The sequence below is a fragment of the Tachypleus tridentatus genome, chromosome 2, assembly GCF_004210375.1.
Source record: "Tachypleus tridentatus isolate NWPU-2018 chromosome 2, ASM421037v1, whole genome shotgun sequence".
NCBI classification, from domain to species: domain Eukaryota; kingdom Metazoa; phylum Arthropoda; class Merostomata; order Xiphosura; family Limulidae; genus Tachypleus; species Tachypleus tridentatus.
Window position 1 is genome coordinate 36,403,221 of NC_134826.1, and position 23,083 is coordinate 36,426,303.

Genomic DNA, 23,083 nt, shown 5'->3' on the forward strand with positions numbered 1-23,083 from the left:
CTCGTCTATGATGCTTTTCTTGACTAATACGTTAATTTGAACTGAATGCAATGATATAGAAGCTGGATAAAAAGTAGGAAACTTGTTAGTTTAATTACACTTTACTCCATAATTAGAAGCGTTAAGTATGCCTAACAGATACATTTTGATATCTTTATGTGTGTATCTGTTAAATCATTAAGATCTTTAACGATCTTTAAAGATCTTTTAGCTTGTGATTTAGAACAATTACTAAAAATGTCACATTGTAAATATGCCGCTCTGAAAATTATGGAAATAAATTTTCAAATTCGTTTCAAACACCAGAAATAAATTTTAAATACACAAATTCAATTACGACTCTCGTAGCTAATGTATGTTTGTTCCAGAATTTTTTTAAATAATTATTCGAAAGGAAATGTTTTCAGATGAAAAGCCATCTGTTACACTTCAACGTAATGTTTCCCAAATTTTATTAAAACTGAACAGAAATGCTGAAACAAAACTCTACTAATTAATGATAGAACTGTTGGTGTGTTAAATTTATTATCTAATTTTCCTTCAACATTCCTGGTGTGTTATACATAAACTAAAATGTCAGTCGTAATGCGGTTTTGCTCTCTAGGAGTTACTATGTAGAAAGCAAGATTGTTTCCAGGCAAATCCACTTATGTGAAGTGCACTAAGAATTGGAGCAGAAAATTAAATATTAGTAAGACGCAATAAAACAGTATAAAATATTATACTGAAAACTAAGTTTAGTGTTATTGGTTTTAAGTTCTACAGTACGAAAGAACGACTTACTATAATTATTTCTAGAATAATAATATATTATACTGAAAACTAAGTTTAGTGTCATTGGTCTTAAGTTCTACAGTACGAAAGAACGACTTACTATAATTATTTCTAGAATAATAATATATTATGCTGAAAACCAAGTTTAGTGTTATTGGTTTTAAGTTCTACAGTACGAAAGAACGACTTACTATAATTATTTCTAGAATAATAAAATATTATACTGAAAACTAAGTTTAGTGTTATTGGTTTTAAGTTCTACAGTACGAAAGAACGACTTACTATAATTATTTCTAGAATAATAATATATTATACTGAAAACTAAGTTTAGTGTCATTGGTCTTAAGTTCTACAGTACGAAAGAACGACTTACTATAATTATTTCTAGAATAATAATATATTATGCTGAAAACCAAGTTTAGTGTTATTGGTTTTAAGTTCTACAGTACGAAAGAACGACTTACTATAATTATTTCTAGAATAATAATATATTATACTGAAAACTAAGTTTAGTGTTATTGGTCTTAAGTTCTACAGTACGAAAGAACGACTTACTATAATTATTTCTAGAATAATAATATATTATACTGAAAACTAAGTTTAGTGTCATTGGTCTTAAGTTCTACAGTACGAAAGAACGACTTACTATAATTATTTCTAGAATAATAATATATTATACTGAAAACTAAGTTTAGTGTTATTGGTTTTAAGTTCTACAGTACGAAAGAACGACTTACTATAATTATTTCTAGAATAATAAAATATTATACTGAAAAGTTTAATGTTGTTGGTCTTAAGTTTTACAATACAAAAAAGCGACTTATTTTTTAATGAGTGACATTAGAAGAGTTTGTTTGTTTGTTTGTTTTTGTAATTTCGCACAAAGCTACTCGAGGGCTATCTGTGCTAGCCGTCCCTAATTTAGCAGTGTAAGACTAGAGGGAAGGCAGCTAGTCATCACCACCCACCGCCAACTCTTGGGCTACTCTTTTACCAACGAATAGTGGGATTGACTGTAACATTATACACCCCCACGGCTGGGAGGGCGAGCATGTTTGGTGTGACGGGCCCATTAGAAGAGAATATGGAAAGTTCGTGAATACTCCAAGTTGAATATATATAGACACTATTCATCAAACTGAAGCAAAAAACAAAAAAGCTAGAGAGCCACGGTAGTCTATTTGATACATTTAATGTTGAAAGCATTTTTTTCTAATTGTAGCTGACTACACGTTTATTCAATTGAATACTTTTAGCAAAAAGATACAGGCGCACACGTCTAGAAATACGAAAACTCTTAAGTTTACTACGAATTTTTAGAGCACTTTAGAGAAATCAGTTTACCTTCAATACTATCCTCATGTCAATAGTTAAATTCAAAACATCCGTCTATATAGCTTAATAACGTGTTAAACTCGTGTATATATTTATTATAATAAAATTCAGAAACGAATAACATTTCATAATACGCAACTATAATCTTCATTTAAGCCAATCAACAGTCGTAAAAGTCACTGCATATGTTTCAACGTGGTTTTACGTCATCATCTTTACCGAATACAGTGCTTATGATTGTTTTTCTCACTCTTATAGAGAAGATGACATGAAGCCACGTTGGCACGTGACTTTAATAACCATCGATTGATTTAAATAAAGATTTCAATTGTGTATTATAAAATGTAATTAGTTTGTAAATTTTAGTATTTTAAACTTAATAACATATTTTAAAACTGCTTGCCGTTTACCTCTGCAATTAAAAGTAAAAAAAAAAAACAGAACTGATGAACGTTTTATGACAAAAGCAAAGTCTATATTAATTAAAATTAGACACTATTTAGAAATAAGTGAGTAATTATAATATAAACACGTTTTTATAAATTAATGTCAAGTCGAAACCGTGAGCACATCTGACTATTTAACTTTCCCAAACTAAAGCAATTTTTTGTTTTGGTATTTTCAAACTATAAGTTTACATTTCACTGTTTTATTTTTGTTTTGTTTTTTTTACTTGTTTAAAATATTGGATGTGACTTTGATCTCAAGAGAAGTTTATAAAAATTAAGCCTATTTCACAAGCTTTATACACCTATCTGTTTGTGTATGTGTATGACATATGATACTCAAGTATAAACGTTTTGTGCACACATACATACTTGACACCAAATACAGGGTTTTTAACGTATGGTAGAATGACAAACACAACAAGCTGTTGCTACTTAAAAATGGGTGAACTTAATAATTTGCTAACCAGAATTTACAATATTTTTACGTGATAAAATGTAATGTATGAAGCAATTTATCTTTTCAGAAATTTATTAATAATCTTCAAGTGATTGCGAACAAATTACTTGAAAGTTTTAGGGTTATCATAACAAAAACTGCTTATTCGGTGAAACACGTCAACCCAAAATTATTTCAGTTTACTTTAGTATTTCTCGTAAATATGTAGCTGACCATACACTAGATGTGAAAATCTATCACCAGATGACACTGTGATGTGAATTTTATGTTTTGTTCGTTTTTAAAAAGCTACACGAGGGCTATCTGCGCTAGCCGTTCCTAATTTAATAGTGCAAGACTAGAGGAAAGGCAGCTAATTATCGGCAACAACCGCCAACTCTTGGGCTACTCTTTTACCAAAGAATTGGAATTCACCATTACATCATAACGCTCCTATGGCTAAAAGGGCGAGCATGTTTTATGTGACGGGGATTCGAAGTTGCAACCTTCAGAATGTGAGTTGAGCGCCCTAATCACCTGGTCATGCCAGGGCGTATATTTCTTAATGTGTAAGAGCAAATTAACTATTATATGTAATGTAAGAAATAGTTTTGCTCGTGATTTGTCCATCTAATCACAACAATTAAATTAAATGATTACCAAGCTTCATTTTAACAACTAATTAACATCATCATTAGTTAAACGACATCAGTTGTCTGCTTTCCGTCCTAATTAGTAATAACCATAACGCACTAAGGCTGGGTGTGGCCAAATAGCGGGCTTAAACTGTGAGTTCAATTATCACAGCTCGTTTTTGTTTGCTTGGTTATTGTTGTTTTTTAGCTCAACGCTGTATAATTTGATATTTGCGCTCAGTCCACTGTGCGAACTCGAACCCAGAAGTTTCCTTCGACCCATAAACGCTTATTCCACACATTGGGGCCGTGGGTGTGTTATAGGAGTGACGATCGATTCTCATTATTCAGTCAAATAAAAATAGTCCAAGGATTGGGACAAGTGGTGTTGATTAGCCAGCAACGTTCCCTCTAGTATATCACTTCAAAATTAGGGACAGATAGCGCAGTTAACACTTGGGTAACTTTGTACGAAGTCCAACTAGGAAAATAAACAATGTTTTTTGTGCAGCAGACTTTTACTTGAAATGCATTTTTTTATTATATACTAATATTAAAATTCTCAACACTATGAGAATAAGAATCCTCTTTATCCCTACTTGATTGGTTGAAGCCAAATATATACCAGTAAGGTAATTAGAAATCACAAGGATGAATATGAACCATCTTCTTGAATAGGGGCACTTATATCTTATATCAAATGAGACATAATAATCATAAAAAACACACACAAAAAAACGATTAAACTTTAACTTATTATCTCTTTCGTTAAGATAGCAAAGATAGAATTATATTGTTTCTCTCTTTCAACATACATTAAGCCATAACTAATACGATTAAATGCCTATCTTGAAAAATATTCTGAAACTAAGTCAGGAAAACATAAAGGCGTGAAAAAAATTAGATGTTTGGAACGATTTATCAGATCTAGTTCCTTCCAATGTCTTACAATATTCAAGATGTATAGTTATGTATAAGGAGATATTGTTAGATACTTTATCTTTCCATTCCAAGGTTTTGTTCTTTTTATACCAACAGGCGTTCACCCGTATAGGACATGGAAACTATCCAAAGAAACTTAAAGATGCAGAAAGTAAGGCAGAAAATGCTTTTCGTTTTATTGTCGCAAATACCTGTTTTGTAAGTATCATTGTTGTCAGCTACCGATGCTCTAGCATGAGATACGTCTGTAGATTGTTAGAAGCTTGAGCACGTTTTATTTATGTGTGTGTTTAAGTAATTCTATATAACTTATAATTGAAAGGAAAGAAATTGTTGCCTTCAGATATGTGGTTGTTGCCACACAAACTCATGTTAATGGGTGGAACTTTGTAAACTCGTTACAAACATAGGATTATATATTAAATAGATGTTTCCGGTTTGTGGCGTTTTCATCTGGACAGTCCCTGACGTAATTTCTTCATCTCAATAACGAATACCAAATATAAGTTCGCTTCCGAAGATTACATCAACAACTCTCCAAGTGACTTACTAGAAAGTGACCAAACATGAATCTTAAGCTACATTCCCAACACTATTCTATTGAGGTAATATACACGCTGACAGATACTTAACTTACAAATCAAACAATCCAATACAAATAGAAAAGTCGCTATAAAAATACTAGCCCACAGAACCATCAACGTCTCTTCAAAAGAAACCTAGCAACAGAAATTAGGTTTCTTTACGAGAAGTGCAAACAGAATATATTTCGTAAGAAATTAATCAAAGACGCAGTGAAATCCGTCTTCAGCAGTACTTCTTCAGTTTCTAAAGTTACAGACAATGATAAAATGATTACTGTATCATAAGTATGAATTATTGGGGGGACTGTGTTTTTTTTATTTGACATTTAAACTATCTTCAAAATTATTCTTACCCCAATCAAGAGAACTCCAAGTGGGCCAAATATGTGTTTTACGGTGCCAAATGTGAATGTTCAAATCATACTGGCGAAACCAAGCTATCTGTTGACAACCAAATATTTGAACCCTAAATAAATATCAAAAACTGTAATACAGATACGTTAATGGTAGCCAAACATGCCAGAGAACACAACTACATCTTCAACTAAAAGAAAGCAAAAACAAAAAATAGTACCCCTCTAGAACAGCGGTAAGTCAACGGACTTACAGCTCTAAAAATCAGGGGTTCGATTTCCCTCGCAATGCGATCTTGCTATAAAAACCACAATGAAAATTTTGGATAGGAATTCTAAGGTCAAGAAAAGTAAACTAACGAAATCATAGCCATTAAAATACTTTCTTCTCTCCATCCGACACAAGACCATTTACCGAAAATTGTTCTTTTCTTCTTTATTCAAAATAAAGTACAGTTCAAAGATATACTCACACATAAGCATATTAACCTTAACTCCTACTTTTGGAAAACTACCATTATAAAGAACGTTTTGTTATATGTGTTTTAGAAAGTTCAGTAATTATAATGTAATTTCTTCACTTCGCTGTACCGTACCACATGTCTTCTTTGCTTTGAAATGACAACACAAATTAGGCCTACATTAACTTAATTTTGCTCGACCAATGATCTAGCACCGAAGATGAAAGATTACGAAAAAAACTGAAACAATGAATGGAACAACGTCTGTGCATTTTATTTAACTTACTTATTTATGTTAATATGTTTTCCTAACACGTAAAAAACAAACAAAAACGTTACTTCTAGATTTCTCTAAAACGTTATCTCTTACAAACATCACATCAAAACTTTTATAAACAAAACAGCTATCGTCCTGGAAACGCGGACATTAGTTCGTAGTTGCTGTATATTTAGAAATATCAGGGGTTAATATTTAGTTTCTTTTATGTCCTGTCTTCCTATAGTTGCCTTAAAATAATTACAGTAAAAATCTTATTTGTTGCTGTATTCCAATGTGTGTGTTTGTTTGTTTTGGATTTCCACAAAGCTACATGAAAGCTATCCGTGTTAGCCGCCTGTAATTTAGCACAATAAGACAAAAGGGTTTGTTGTTTGTTTTGGTTTTTGAATTCCGCGTAAAGCAACACGAGGGCTATCTGCGCTAGTCGTCCCTAATTTAATAGTGCAAAACTAGAGGAAAGGCATCTAGTCATCAGCACCCGCTTCCAACTCTTGGTCTATTCTTTTACCAACGAATAGTGGGATTGACCGTCACATTATAACGCCCCAATAAAGCATATTTCATACTAAAAGTATCTGGATGAGATACTTGAAAAGGCAGTGGCCGATAATTTGACTGTTGTGTTCAATTGGAAGGTTCTCTTTTGGCATAATCATTCTTTGATTTCTAACACTTGCCACCAACGTTTGGTACGCCTGTAATAGAATAACAGCCACTCTTCATCAAAGCAGCTTGATGTGGACTACAATCTTAAGGCTGTTTTTTCTGGCTCTCAGACAGTGTTTTACATCGTCTCTGTGACTTGGTGGGTTTGTTTGTTTTTTAACTTCGCGCAAAGCTACACGAGAGCTATCTGCGCTAATCGTTCCTAATTTTGCAATGTAAGACTAGAGGGGAGGCAGCTTGTCACCACCACCCAGTGCAAACTCATGAAATACTCTTTTACTAACGAATATCGGGATTGACCGTCAAACTATAACGCCCCTACATTTGAAAAAGCGAGCACATTTGATGTGACGAGGATTCGAACCCGCGACCCTAAGATTACGAGCCGATTGCCCTAATCACCTAACCATGCTAGGCCTGATTTAGTAGAACTCAGATTGATGCAATGAGTGACCAAAACAAACTGCGTACATTATTCGACTTAAACTCCTACTGATCCCAGCATGGGATATAACATATGTTTCGTCATACTAAAAGCAGGATAAGCTTTCCTTATCATATTCCATTAATAAATTAGAAAGTCACAATGTATCAATGCTTCGTAGTCACTCTCCTCAACAATTTCTAGTAGACTAAGTCCAAATCAGCTAAAAACAAGTTACAAAACAAAAATCACTTCCACTGGAGTCCACGTTTGAGATGATAGAGCTGTATCCAATACTTTCTTCAGGTTGTTGTCAAAATCAGACACTTTGTAATCAAGCAAAGAATAAATAGTGAGATCCGTCGTATGTCACATGATAGTTTGTCACTGCTTTTCATGTCAGTTTCATCTTTCAAGATGTCATATGATTTGACACGTTGAACTCACAGCTGTGATGCTCAGCTTATGAGCTGCAGCCTGTTCACAAAATATGTGCAAGACAGACCTGCTCATCTGTAGTCTTGCATTTCATTAAAGTCCTGGGTGACGAGTATAATAACATACTGTTTTCTATCTCAACATGCTCTAAACTTTAAACGAACTTATAGTAGTTAGTTGCCTGAAACTGCTGAGTAGTTTTCCATTTATTTAACATATCATTCTAATTGAAAAGTAATCTCATGTTATCTGTGGGGTTTTGAGTCCGTTTTACTTCACCATATAGTAATTTAATTAATTTAGGTATGCAAATAACATTATGACATTTTGTCGAATTCATTATTTAATATTATGCAGCAGACCAACTCTTTAATGATTGTGTGTGCATACAAGTATCATTCATCCTTGAATATCTATTGTCATTCTCGAAACAGATTAAGACAGGCTAATAAAATCTCCATCAAAATAACGAATAGCTTATAGAAGTTGCATTAATATGTGAAACTTGTCGAAATTCTTATCACGATTTTAACACAAAGAAAAATGTGTAGATATTTGAAATGTAAGAAATTAAAAAAAAGAAGTTATAAATCTGGTTTTACTTATTACATAGCATGAACATTTTGTAATAACAATATTAAATAGTTGTAAATGTTCGTATTCTAAAATTCATCTCATTCTATCCATGAATGGGTCCCGTTTATTGGTGCATCCATAATTAATAGAATTACGATTTTTATAAGAATTTTCAAATTCAAATAATCAAGTTTACCAAGTTCAGCTCGGCCTAAACCTTTTCGTATTAGTGTATTTGATGTTTAGATCACGCCATTGTAAAGATTCGTATAGTAGTAATTAGGTAAACAATGTAAAATAAAGTGTTTTAACCTCTGTTGATTGAACTAATTATCTAAACGGTCGTTTATCAACCATGAAACATAATCCCTTCATACTTTTAAACGAATTACATTTAAATGAACCATTTGAAAATCTCAAAAAAACGAATTCTCTTGTATGCATTTTTAATAAAGGAAAACAAGTACAGATACAGTTATAAATACCTGAAAGTTTATATCAGGTTTACTAACATTTAATATTTATTTTCACTTTCATTTAAAATGTGAATTAAAATATTATCTATACATGAAGTTATGGTGATGGTAATTATCACACTTATCACGTAATGATAAAAAGACCATTATCTAGATTAATGAAAAATTTCTCATGATTTGCTGCATAACTATTGAAAAGCTTTATAGTCCGTAGCTAAAATAAAAGCTTTGGTCTTTGCGGCGGACACAGTAAATAGCATATTGTGAAGCTTTATGTTTTAAACAAACCGAACAAACTTAGGCGATTCTGTAATGCTTTGATATTTAGTATTTTCAACCTCTCTATTAACAGATAATAACAAATGTGTTATTGGCATACAATACATTATTTTTTTGAAAACAAGTAAGCTCATAGCAAAAAAAGTAGTAATTGTTGTTTGTAGTAACGCACAGAGGGCCGTCTGTGCTCTGCTCACCACAATTATCGAAACCCGATTTCCAGCGGTATAAGTCCAGAGACATACCGCAGTGCCTGTCACCGGTAAGCAAGAAATAGTAATATTGTGAGTTATATACGTGGTCTTGAAACATCAAAAATACATATAAAAACCCGGGGTTAAAATCAACACTTTCTTTGCAATGATAAACCAGGTAGCAAGAGCACCACTCGTATTACCTTTTATGAAAGTAATGTTTAACTAAGAAATTAAAATATTTCTACTTACCTAACATTTTCACTACAGCTCTACGAGAAGACTGGTTAGAACCTTTCACAGACTGTCTTGTCAGTGATTTTGCTCCGTTTAAGGTGTTGGAGGTGGTTTCACTGCGATCTAGTCCAGTCGGTCTCCTCAAGGTGTGATCTAGTCCAGTCGATCTCCTCAGTTTTATACCGATGAGAACATACAACACAGTAATGAGGGTCATAGGAAGAATGAAGAAGAGAAAAGTTGAGATTTCAAAGGCGTGACTCAGGGGCGACTTTAACGTGCAAAAAACGTGGACAATGCCGAATTGGATAGCCAGGGGCACGGCACACATAGCACTGACTAGCCAGATAATTATGATGGCCATAACAGCTCGAGATAGCTTTGACATAGTATGAGCTCGGAGTGGATGGCAGATGGCCAGATACCGTTCTACTGTGAAAGCCGTGATGGTTAGAATAGAGGCATTAGTAGAACTCTCTGAAGTCAGTCCTCGAAATATACAGAAGAACTCACCAAAGATGTAAGGATAACGCTGCCACAAGTGATACATTTCCTGAGGCAGACCCAAGATAAGCAAAAGAAGGTCAGACACTGCAAGACTAAAAAGATAGTAGTTAGTAGCAGTGTGCATGTATTTGTTTCTAGCAATGACCACACACGTGCAGATGTTACCTACTACCCCAGTGACAAGAATAACAGTGTAGATCAGTGTCATAGGAATGACCGTTGATGGGGGATCTCTTGTTGGACCAAGAATACTTTCATTGCGACTTTCATTGTTAATTATGGGTATCAAAGTAGTCAACAACACGTTAGTCAAAGAATAGGAACTGCTAGGCGAAGGTATCAGTTCCGGACTGGGTGGACTACTGTCAGCCATTCTGAATCCGAACGATTTTCGTACAGTTAAATCAGTTGTACTTCTAGTAGAAGGTTTTCGTTTCTAAGTCCGTGCACTGACGTAGTTCGTATGACGAAATTCTTCATTATATTTCAGACTGAAACAGAAGTAGTATGACTGAAATTCACGAACGAACTTAGATTATAGGGAAACTAAATTGAAGAATGCAACCAAATAAAAGGATAAAATAAGTTTCTCTCGAATCAGGATAAAGAAATGTAAATTATTTAAACTTAATTATGTGGCATATTATATAAAGCGATTTCTGGATGAAGGCTGAACGTTTAGTCCACCTTACATGAAACTACTACTCCGAAAAGTTCTACTGTATCACACTGCTACTTACTCTGCCGAGGCCGAAGTTTTTATTTCTGTTTAAGAGTATCAATGACGTAAGCATTACGTCACGAAGACATGTGACTTTGCTTGAGTCAGTTTCTGGCGTCTGTTTAGCGCGTAACAATTAAATTCGGAAAATGTTATTGTGCAACTTAAAACACCGCAAGATTTGATTTTATTAGTATTATGTTTATATCATGAAAACCGTTCAAAGCTTTAGAAACCCAAAACGAAAAGTGATAAGTATACTATAAAATTTAAACTTTTTGTATTGAAAGTGGAATAGCTCACCTGAAGATCTACAATAAATATTATCTGACATTTCTTCCTTATTTATTTCCTCTTGAAAAACGTTAATCGAAGAATCATTACGAAAATATATTATCTGACTTACAATATTAAATGCCTGAACTGTAAAGGCGCCATCTAGGTTGTGGCAATTTTACGTCACTTTCTCATCAATCTGTCAGACACTAATAAGATCATGTTTTAACAAGCTGAATGTTTTACACACTATGTTCATATAGTCTATTATAATTCTAACCCTAAAGTAAATGACAAGGCGTTTGTTGATATATAATAGTATATATACACACATAGCTAAGTATGGATGTCACTCATCTTTCCTGATCCCCCTGTAGCATAGCGGTATGTCTTTTCCCTTCCACCGTTATAATACCGGTTTCGACACTCGTGGGGGACAGAGTACATATAACACATGGTGGAGCTCAATTAAAAATACGCTTTTGCTGGAGATTAGTACCTCTGGTTCTCAATCAGTAAGTCACATTATGATGTCATTGCAGGTTTCACAATATTTTGCATTGAAAAATTGTGTACCTGTGCATGACATCTTAAAATGAAACATTGTTCTTTTATGCAAATTATAAAATAAATAAAGCTGTAAAATTTTGTTTGTAACCACCAGATCTAACATGATTCCGTGTTAGCTATATTAATAAAATGTGTATGTGTATTTCTTAACCAGATCTGACATAATTCCATGTTAGCTATATCAATAAAATGTGTGTTTATTTCTTAACCAGATCTGAGATAATTCCATGTTAGCTATATTAATAAAATGTGTATGTGTATTTCTTAACCAGATCTAGCATAGTTCCATGTTAGCTATATCAATAAAATGTGTGTGTGTATTTCTTAACCAGATCTGACATAATTTCATGTTAGCTATATTAATAAAATGTGTGTTTATTTCTTATAGCAAAGTCACATCGGGCTATCTGCAGGGTCCACGGAATGAAACCGAACTGCTGATTTAAGCGACGTAAATCCGCACACTTAACACTCTCCAAGTGGTGCACATCAATACAATATAATAAATAAATGAAAAATATGGTTACGACGTACTTTAAGATTCTTGACATAGGATTGCACACTTTCTGAACGACAAAATTAATTTATTAAGCAATGTGACTTAATACTCACGAACTAAGTAATTTTAACGTACATAATTCTATCTTATAAGTATATTATAGAGAATCAAAACAAAGAAACAAATTAATTAGAGTCAGTACGTTTTCTAGCTATCTATTTTGAGAGCATAGTTTGTTTGTTTGTTCTTAAGCACAAAATCATACAATGGACAATCTGTGCTGTGTCCACATGTATTGAAACGTTTTTTTTGTTTTTTTTTAGCGTTATAAACCATCAGACTTATCGCTAAGCCACTTGGGGACGTTGAAAGCACAGTGCAGAAATATTTCGATAAAATACAGCACTGGGTTTGTTTGTAATGCTGGCAAGTCACGTAAATTCAATATACTATGCCCGGTTAAGAAATCTAGCGAAACAATGTGAAAGTTAAAAGTGTTAATTATGAGGTAGAAGAAGAAAGCTTTACAGATTGGGATTAAAAAAAATAGAAACTTCGAGATAAGTGCAGTTGAAAGTAGTTTAACTTCACTATCTTCGCACACAAAAAGACATCTAATAACAAGGTACAAAATACGTGAAATAATTTATCACAAACCAAAATAAAACCTAAGAAATTCAAGCAGAAAACACCATTATGTCTCTCAAAATATGAAAGACGAGTAGAATCATTTACAGCAGTAAAATAGTTGTTTAGCATTATTAGTTTCATTTAATACCAGTGTATCCATTGAAACACCCTCTGTATCCATTGAAACACCCTCTGTATCCATTGAAACACCCTCTTTGATCCTTAAAAGTGATACATCATTATCTTTCGAACTAATTTTCAAAATAATTTTGGTGATTCATCGCATAAACTTAATCTATGTTGTTTTGTGTTTGAATGCTTTATCCATGTTAAATCATTTATTTTGTTCCATAATCCTGGATTTTAAGACTCTAATTGTATAACCTGCACGTCTAAAAGTTACTTGTATATTGATAAATAGCCTTAGAATTTAGCAGTTTTTGTATTTTATCTATTACACAGAAGAAGTCTTTAATTCGACACATATGGTTTAAAATAAACATTAATCGGATTTGTTTATATATCCTTCTAACTATTCAATCAAGTTTTTGTTTTCAAAATTTGCGTTCTATAATGGCCAAAGACATGAACAGTTTCTCTTTGATAACTGTAATTTTTATATCTAGAGATGTAGATATCAAAATAATCTTTAATAAATTTGTTTATAACTTTACATGTAAACTCTTTTTTAATCTAAAACTTCCAGACGTTAGTAAGTTATTTTACTTAACCAGTAAAGTTAATATTTATCTCATAAACCCTGTGTAATAAAATCCTGACTATCGCATAAATATAAACCTGTAAAGCGTATTTTTATGATATTCTTCACATTTATAAATCGCATTTGTATTTCTGTCCAACAGCAGCTTATGTTCTTTTTATGTTTAAGTGCAAACTTTACTGTTTAAATAATTTAGAATGTCGTGTAATATGTTTATGGTATCTAAAACAAGGGAAATGTCATTAATATGTCTTTTGTAATAAGTTCGAATTTTCTATGATAATATAAGAACAGATTATCCAGTATTGACGCTTGTCTGCATCACATAACAATTCAGTTGACGCGTGTTTTTCTTATGGTAAATCCACATCTGGCAATCTGCTGTGTCCACTGAGGGGAATCGAAGCCTAATTTTAGCGTTGTAAATTCATAGAATTGCCGGGAACTTATGTGATTATACACCTCTTGATTAATCACCAAATACATTTACTTTATTCCCGAGTCTAATAGCCTTTTAAATTATTGTTTATATAATCCACCTTTTTTTCACTCATTAAAAGAACAAATAAAAACTAAATTATGTATTTCATCCAATATTATGTTTATAAATATTGATTCAGTATCGAAGCTAGGATAATAACAACACTGTTTTTAAAATTTCTTTTTTATGATAATTTGACAAATTATCGTTATTAATGTTTAATGACTTAATATACTTCATAACCACTTTCCATCTTATGATTATATATGTACCATTGTTAGGAATAATCGTTCTGGTATGGCCAGGTGGAGCAAGGCGATCGACTGGTAATTTGAGGGTGGCGGGTTCGAATCCTCGTCGTACCAAACATGCTCGCGCTTTCAACGGTGGGGGACGTTATATGTGACGATCAATCCCACTATTCGTTGGTAAAAGAGTACCCTAAGAGTTGGCGGTGGGTGGCAATGATTAGCTGCCTTCTCTCTAGTCTTATACTGCTAAATTAGGGACGGCTAGCGCAGATAGCCCTCGAGCAGCTTTGCGCGAAATTAAAAAAAACAAACAGAAAACACGTATAAAACAGAACGTACATTAAATAAATGTAAAGAACTATCAAATAACATTATTTTGAAATTATTTCTAAGGCTATTGATGAATTATACGTAAGAATGAAAAAGGTTTTTAATAAATATATGTAAACTGAAACCTAAGGAAGGAGGTTTAACACATCTTTGTTTCTCAAATTAGTTAAAAGTCGTAACTAGTGTGAGTGAGACGATCGCCGAGTCATAACTTTTAATTGGTTTTCTTTAAGTCTCTTTACTAAATATTTTCACTTGTATAAAAAATATAAACTTTGATCAGTTTATTCAATAATATAAATTATGTGTTTTTAAAAACTGGATTCAAACATAATAAGTTGTTTTTTTTTGGAATTTCGCACAAAGCTACTCGAGGGCTATCTGTGCTAGCCGTCCCTAATTTAGCAGTGTAAGACTAGAGGGAAGGCAGCTAGTTATCACCACCCACCACCAACTCTTGGGTTACTCTTTTACCAACGAATAGTGGGATTGACCGTAACATTATAACGCCCCCACGGCTGGGAGGGCGAGCATGTTTAGTGCGACGCGGGCGCGAACCCGCGACCCTCGGATTACGAGTCGCACGCCTTTCGCGCTCGGCCATGCCAGGCCTACAAACATAATAAGAGGGGAGGTGTTCTTCGTGTAGTTGGAGGTGAGATAAGACGGTCTCCTCTCGTAAAGTGGACACTTGTGTATCATCAGTTACGACTTACTGCCATCTAGAGTGAATTACATATAATTATTGCTCAAGACACTGGAGTTAAAGCGTGAGTGTTAATACTCAAAGGATGAAATAAAAAGGTTTATTTGATTTTGAACAACGTTGACCTAAAATAAACACTTTGAAATTTTTATGGTAATAAAATAGAAATTTCAGGAAATTTTATTTTCTTCATTTCAAACAATGAAGAGCTATAGACAGTTAAATACGCCAAACAAAACACAGTTCAGTTTCTCCAGTTCACTGTTGTTACCGTATATACAAATATATAACGTGCGGTTGGTTTCAGATTATGGCTGAGGTACGGCGCGTTGTTCCTCTGCTAAGATGTCTAATCCCACACTAGTATCTGTTACGTTGTTCCAGATAATGCGCAACTTGCGCATGATGGTCTTCACAATCCTTGTCTGGAATATTTAAAATTGAATTAAGTGATTTAAATACAATCCATATGTGCAGCCTCCACTTAAAATTGAAGTTGTTACGAGTTGAATGGGGATTATTTTACACGATCTTGGCTTATCTTTACCCAATCTTATTCGTATAACGGTTTCCAACCACGAGAAGTGTACTTTTGTCACTCATCTTAATTGGCGAAAATTGTATTCAAAGTTGATACGGTTGACACCCCACCTTTCCATACTGTGCTAAACATTAACACAATTAACGCAATTGGGGTAACAATCTTTATGCTATATTACAATAAATAAGATGTAGGAAAATGTTAGTGATTTTTTTATGATGAAAATATCAGGCTTCGAATATCATAAGATGTTAAATAAATAAATTTTGAGAAAAATTCTAGTTTTCAAATCTCACATAAGTTAAATATTTGACTTTTATCAAAGAAATAAGAAGATATGAGATGCACCAGTAATTCAAGCTGTTTCCAGTACGTTTGTTTGAAAGAGAAATCGAACTGTTATAAAAAAACAGATGTAGTAAATTAGATTCGTATGGAAGAAGTAAGATAAGACATCAAAATAGGTGTCAAGTATTCTTTATTAAACAATAAAGAAATATTTTCAAAATAGCAGTCGTAGGAAACTGTACAAAATATTTCAATATGTGAATTGATAAAATCAAAAAGTCTATTTGCACACACACACCTAACGGAAAAAATTACTTCTATAAAATAAAAAAGAATACAAGTAACTGTTACAGTTCTGAATTTAGAGGTTATTTGACGTAAAGCCATTAAATTTTAAGATTGTTTTAACTGATGTGCCTAAATTAATTAACAGAAAATCACTAATTTTAAGCGAATTACTTTGGTTTACTCTGAAAAAAAAACACGCAAATATGTTATTTAATCGCAAAACCCTACAGTGACGCAGTATTCTCTGCGGGTTGCTTGTTTTTGAATTTTGCGTAAAGCTACACGAGGACTATTTGCGCTAGCCGTCCCTAATTTAGCGGTGAAAGACTAGAGAGTAAGGCAGTTAGTCACCACCACCTACCGCCAACTCTTGGGCTACTCTTTTACCAATAGTGGTATTGATCGTCACATTATAACGCCCTCACAGCTGAAAGGGCGAGTATGTTTGGTGTGACGGGGATTCGAACCCGCGACCCTCGGATTACGAGTTGAGTGCCTTAACCACCTGACCATGCCGGGCCTATCTGCGGATTTCAAACACTGAAAATCGGCTTTCAATAACCGTGGTGAGAAGAGCGACTTTGTGCTTGACTTCAAACAACCAATCATAAAGAAAGGTGTACAACATAATATCTAAATTTCGATGCGAGTAACACATTAACCATATTATTTTTTTCTTGTTCCATGCTGGAGAAAGTATTACAAATATCGTTAATTGTTTTTGTAGCATAGTGAATGTTAAGTGTGAACTCATTCTACAACTAAAACCCCCTTGAGCTCCGGTAAAATACACACTTCTCTGAAACTTAAGCCGTGTTTACTTGTCCAATGAATATTAACATTCATTCACGAACCCAAAGATTTCAAAATGTGTGACAACCACTTTCGTGTTGAGTTATCTTGTAGTTTACTTTTTTTATTGAGTGACAGTCTGAGAAAACGAAATAGAGTACTGCAATCCTTTCAGTCACGGTGTTGAATGTTTTTGATTCTTAGACATGTGATAAACAAGTAAAAGTTTCATTTATAGTAGCTCTGACGCCAGGGGGCTAGTCATCATTTTGCTCTTATGTGTTTACGATAAATTAAGTCAAACTCTTTTGGAATCAGATCAAAGAAACTGTTTGTATCAGAAATTCATAAAAAAAAGATAATTCATGTTTACAATTTTTTCTACTTCAATACTTGGAATAAAATAATAAAATACTGAATTCTACACTATTTTTGTAGGCTTGCATTTTATATAAGTGTTTCGAAGATTGACATATGTCATTCATTGGTATTCCGGAAATGAATATCGTTTTTTTACATTAAATGATTTTTTTAGAAAGTAAGTAAAATTTAAGGTATAATCATAAGAAAACTGGTGGTGCATTTAAACTCTTCCAAAGAAAAATAAGACAGATTGTTAATGTGATTATAATGAGGAACATCAGACGAACTTATATCAAATTTCTAAGTTTATAAAATAAATGGAAGGATGCCAGCAAAACATTAAGTTTGTATTTATGAGTTAATTTTGGACTGTATTTCATTAATGGGTTACTGGAAGGGATAAGTTAATTAAAAGTTCTAAAAACTTAATGAAAAATTTACTCATTGTTTGAGACATTGTGTCGAAACATAGGATCGTAACTGCTTGATTTTTTTAGCTTGGATATTACCATAAAAGTATTGGTCTATAACACTTCAGGTTTGTACACAGTATAATTAATTATTCAGTTATTTTATAGCTTCTTAAGTTCGCATTTTAATGTTAAAAATATTTTTTGGTAAAATGTCTTATTTTAAAATTCAGGACAATTTCAGTTCAAACATTATATCCCTGCTATGTCGCTTCGGGAATCGAACTCTCAAAATTTGCTGCTGTCATGTTAGAGGAATTTAACAGTTTTGTTCAAAATAGCTTTTCATGTTTTGCTTTTATAAGTATTATACTTATTTCCTAAACAATAGCCCGACATGGCCTGGTGGTTAAAGCATTCGACTCGTAATCTGAGGTTCGCACGAAATTTTATTTGCACGAAATTAAAAAAACAAAACAAAAACAAACAAATCTATTTAATTTATAGGTATGTACAAAACTAACGTCACTTAGATAGTTTAAGAATTTATAAGCACAAAATATCATTCATTTCTTTTGCATAAAGAGCAAGCAGATATTGTCTTGGCATAGTGAGAACCTTGACAGTTTGTCGTATATCCTTTAGTTCAGTTTTTTAATTTCATCTCAGATAGAGCGTTCTAGATATATTGCAGCTAGCCGTGTGACTTCAGCTACGAGTTTTCGAAAACAACGCTCCATATTAACTGCTGAACATTTTATGTTGCAAAGTTTTGAATGTGAAAAAGTCTTATGTTCAAAAGTTTTTAACGTAAACACTAATATACGTTTTAACGGCAATCGAAAATCAGTATTTTGTTGATTTATTAAATTAAGTATTCTAGAATGTTTGTATAATTGTTTTGAATTTCGCGCAAAGCTACGTAAGGGCTAGTTGCGCCAGTTATCCCTTAATTTGAATTATTAATAGAAAAGCAACTACTGAACACATCTGTTGACTATTCTTATCATACTAAATACTGGAATATGACCGTCGCTTTTTATGCACAGAACTTTAGATCCCTGGTTCGACACTCTAACCGCTAGACCATTGTTAGAATACATATTACCAATGAAATACGATTGTTTTGTTTTACCACAGCACAGTTCTTAAGGTAAGTTGTCAGTTGTCTTTATTATGACAATTCACAATGAAATATTGTTAGTAAAAGTAGTGAAACTAATAACAACCACATATATATGGTTATATATAGTATAACTATGGAATTAAACATTAACTTGTTAATGAAAGTAATTAATTACATTTATTATAATACAATATGATAAACCTACTGCAATTTTAACATCAAGTTTTAATTTAATCCATTAGGAATTTTCAAATGTAAATTAATAGTATTTAAAATACACTATATTCGTTATATCTATCGCTTATGACAAGTTTCTTTCAGTCGTGAGCAGCTGAGATATAACAAACATGATAAAGAAGAGCTCTGTATGGAGGAAACGTGCGGTTAATTGATAATTTTATGTGATTCATTGATGGTTTTAGTACTTCTTTCATTATTCCAATTCTTGAAATGTCCTAAAGGATTGTCTCCCAGTGGCACAGCGGTACGCCTACGGATTCACACAGCTAGAAACCGGGTTTCGACACCTTAAGGGATTATATTAAAAATGTAATAAGTCTAATATATTTCTTATGACAATATAATTAATTATAATTAAGCTTGGTCAGCTTGTAAAAGTCGACTTCGCTATAATAATAGTTGATGTAGATATAAGAATAGAAAATTTGTGAAACGTGTATAAAGCACAATACACACTGTACGTTAAAACGGTATATAAAAAATTTGTGAAACGTGTATACACACTGTACGTTAAAACGGTATATAAAAAATTTGTGAAACGTGTATACACACTGTACGTTAAAACGGTATATAAAAAATTTGTGAAACGTGTATACACACTGTACGTTAAAACGGTATATAATTAATTACAAAATGACTGTAATTCATATTTTCATAGAATATTTCACATATTCACGTATTAAAAGTCTGAAAAATGTTTAGTATTCCGTTATTAAATTTTTGACAAGATAATTATTCGATTTTTTAGCAAAAAGCTTCAGTGGGCTGACTATCTACTGTCCTGCTATCCACCAATAGGAACGAAGAGGAATCCAGTTAAGAATTGTAGTTGATAGTTTGTAATCTTACCACTGATCCAACAAGAGACTCAATAAATAGCGTACACAGTATGCTACGTTCCTGACCATGAGAAGAGAAAATCTCATTAATTTCGTTTTTTGAGTGGTTAATTAATAAGCAATCAGCTGCTATTTTTGTTGCTTGCAAACAACGTTGCATTTTCTACGTCAGCACATGCGCCAATGCTAAGGTAATTAATCTTTTCTATCTACGATTTTATAACACTCACAATAATAACCAGATCTGCAAAACTAGAATTCTTTATCTGCTCGGCAACATTACAGTTTTAGACCAACATCGAAAGATGAACTATTACAATTATAAAGAACAGCCAGTAATAAACAGATAAACGTTTTATGACGAAATTTTCTTAAAGATAAACTAAATAAAATGGGGAATTAGTATTATATTAATGTATCTCACGTTCTAATTTTAACCTCATAACAAAATAAATGCTCTAAGTACAACGAGAAAACGTTTTCTATTTTCTGAAACTCACCAAGACTGAGTGACGTAATAAATAACCTTAAAAAGTTATAGTCATCTCTAACAAAAATAAATCTAAGCCTTTCGATTATATTATATATCAAGAAATGTGCTTCATAGAATGCTGAATAAGGCTGTTTGAATAAAGCATGGTTACTCTTTAAGAAGATTTGTAGGCTTACTATAAAGTTTGATATTTATGTATCGATATCAAAGTATTCTCAGAGCACCGGGCACCACGAACTGTATATTTATATCATATATTTTAAGAGGTTCGTTGTATCCCAGGCTTTGCCAGTTTTATGATGTTTCTATTTACATATCTTGCATTTTAAAGAAAGTAAAGATAGACAAAATATAGTAGTTGGGAATGTTTATTTTGTTGAGTCAAAAACAGTTTTCTAGAAGGATCTTTAATTTTTTTAAAAATAAATAATCATATTTTGACATTTTTCTTCATGCTTTATTATCTGCAACCAAACGTATGAAAAATAAACATTTCTATACGTTAACACTAGTGACAGCTTCAATAAGTAAAATGGAAAATACTGGTTTTATGTTACTTATATATTGAAATATTTATTAATGATGATTAAGCTAAGAAGTTAAATAATTGTAACACAAATAACGTTGTTGACTTTAGTACAAATACGGTAATTCACAAAAATAATCTAATTTTTATGGTATTTCATCTGTATTGACACTTCTTCCAGGGGCGAATTATATTTTTCAACCACCTACTTTTCCTCCCAGTAACCGCTGAATTTATCTCCCAGTTTATTTTACATAATGAATTTTGTTAAATGACGGTTTCTCACATACAATTAATCAGATATTCGCCATATTCTTGTAATTAAACCTGTTATTTAAAAAGCTGTTTAAATTAAAAATCACATTCACACCTTGCAGATATAGTTTTGAAGTCTGATTCTCTCATCCGCGAGTCTGAAGACAATCAAATATCAATATGAGAATTGAAACAATGAAAACAATTTGTTCATCGTATCATTAATTATTATTTTTATATTTACTTTGTGTTCTTTACTTTTGTATGAATGCTGTAGTTTAGCTGTAAAACTTTTGTTCTTTCAAAGTAATCTAGTTTCTCATCCGTGTTCGTACTTTCTGTTTGTGCTATTCCTAATTTTGAAAAAAACTGACCACTGTTAAGGCAGTCAGTCAGCTGCATCCTACCCCTTCCCCGATCCACGCTATGTGACTGACCATTACTATTCATAATACATTTGCATTTTAAAAGGGCAAAAAACATTTTGTAAAATCTCGCAGACTAAACCTGGCTGTTCGGCTCCGAAATCTAAAACTTTACCATAGAGACAGACAAGTTTTCATCTTGTTTTTTTTATTGTTGTTGAGTAAATTCTCTCAGCTCTGAGACCAAAAAATTAAAAGCAAACTTACTGAACGTTAGAGAGCATTTCAAAAGTCTCTGAACTTCAGAATTTTGTTTTATCCAACTCCATAGGTTAGGGCTTAAACTCATATTTATTTTAAACTTCATTTACTACAAAAATGGACCTAAGTGGTACCGCGATATATCTACGGGACTTACAAAGCTTGAGACCAGGTTTCGATACCCGTGGTGTGCAGAGCACAGATAGCTCCTTTTGTAGCTTTATGCTTAAATTCAAACAAACTACAAAAACATCTTATTTGCAAGAATTACTTTTTTAGGCTGTTGTTTAGGGTTGGTTTGTTTTTTAATTTCGCGCAAAGCTACACGAGGGCTATCTGCGCTAGCCGTACCTAATTTAGTAGTGTAAGACTAGAAGGAAGACAGCTAGTCATCACCACCCACCGCCAACTCTTGGGCTACTCTTTTACCAACGAATAGTGGGATTGACCGTAACATTTTAACGTCCCCACGGCTGAAAGGTCGAGCATGTTTGGTGTGAACGAGACTCAAACCCGCGACCCTCAAATTACGAGTGAAGTGCTTTAATCACCTGGCCATGCCAGGCCAAATTAAATATAAAAATATATGTATGAAAAGAACGATATGAAATATACATCTGTTTTTTTCGCGTCGACTCTTAACCTAGTTAGGAAGCGTTTGTTTTGTACACGCCTATAAACTGAACAGGAAAATGCATATATGAAAAGAGCAATATACACCTAGCTGCGTCTTCTATATCAAATCTTAACCTAAATAGGTGAAGCTGCATTCGTAAACGTTTAAAAATGAAACAGAAAAATGAAAATATGAAAACAGCAAAACCAATTGTACCACATCTGATTCTGACGTATTAGCTCTTAATTTATTTGGGTGACTTCGTAAAGAAACCATATTCTTTTCCAATAATAAAATTCGGTCACAGTTTATTACTTTATTAGTTAAGATTAGCTTCTCCACCCTCATCAGTGACTCAGCAGCTTGAACAAACAAAAATATACGTCGGACTGTGATCCGGTGCAGATCCACAGATAAACCTCAACTGGTTAGCAGGAAGTTTGAAAATA

The 23,083-nt window shown here is 32.8% G+C and overlaps 1 protein-coding gene across 4 annotated transcripts in view; it reads right to left on the reverse strand.

The window, feature by feature from the left end:
• LOC143240980 (pyrokinin-1 receptor-like) overlaps nt 1–10,780 on the reverse strand; it is an 89,719-nt gene extending 78,939 nt beyond the window's left edge. For all 4 annotated transcript variants that reach the window (XR_013022118.1, XM_076484341.1, XM_076484351.1 and 1 more), the window contains exon 1: nt 9,555–10,780. Coding sequence is in view for 3 of the 4 variants with exons in the window: in XM_076484341.1 (XP_076340456.1) it covers nt 9,555–10,419 (865 nt within the window). In the remaining variant the exon portion in view is untranslated. The remainder of the gene's footprint in view (nt 1–9,554) is intronic.
• Nucleotides 10,781–23,083: the final 12,303 nt, after the last annotated feature.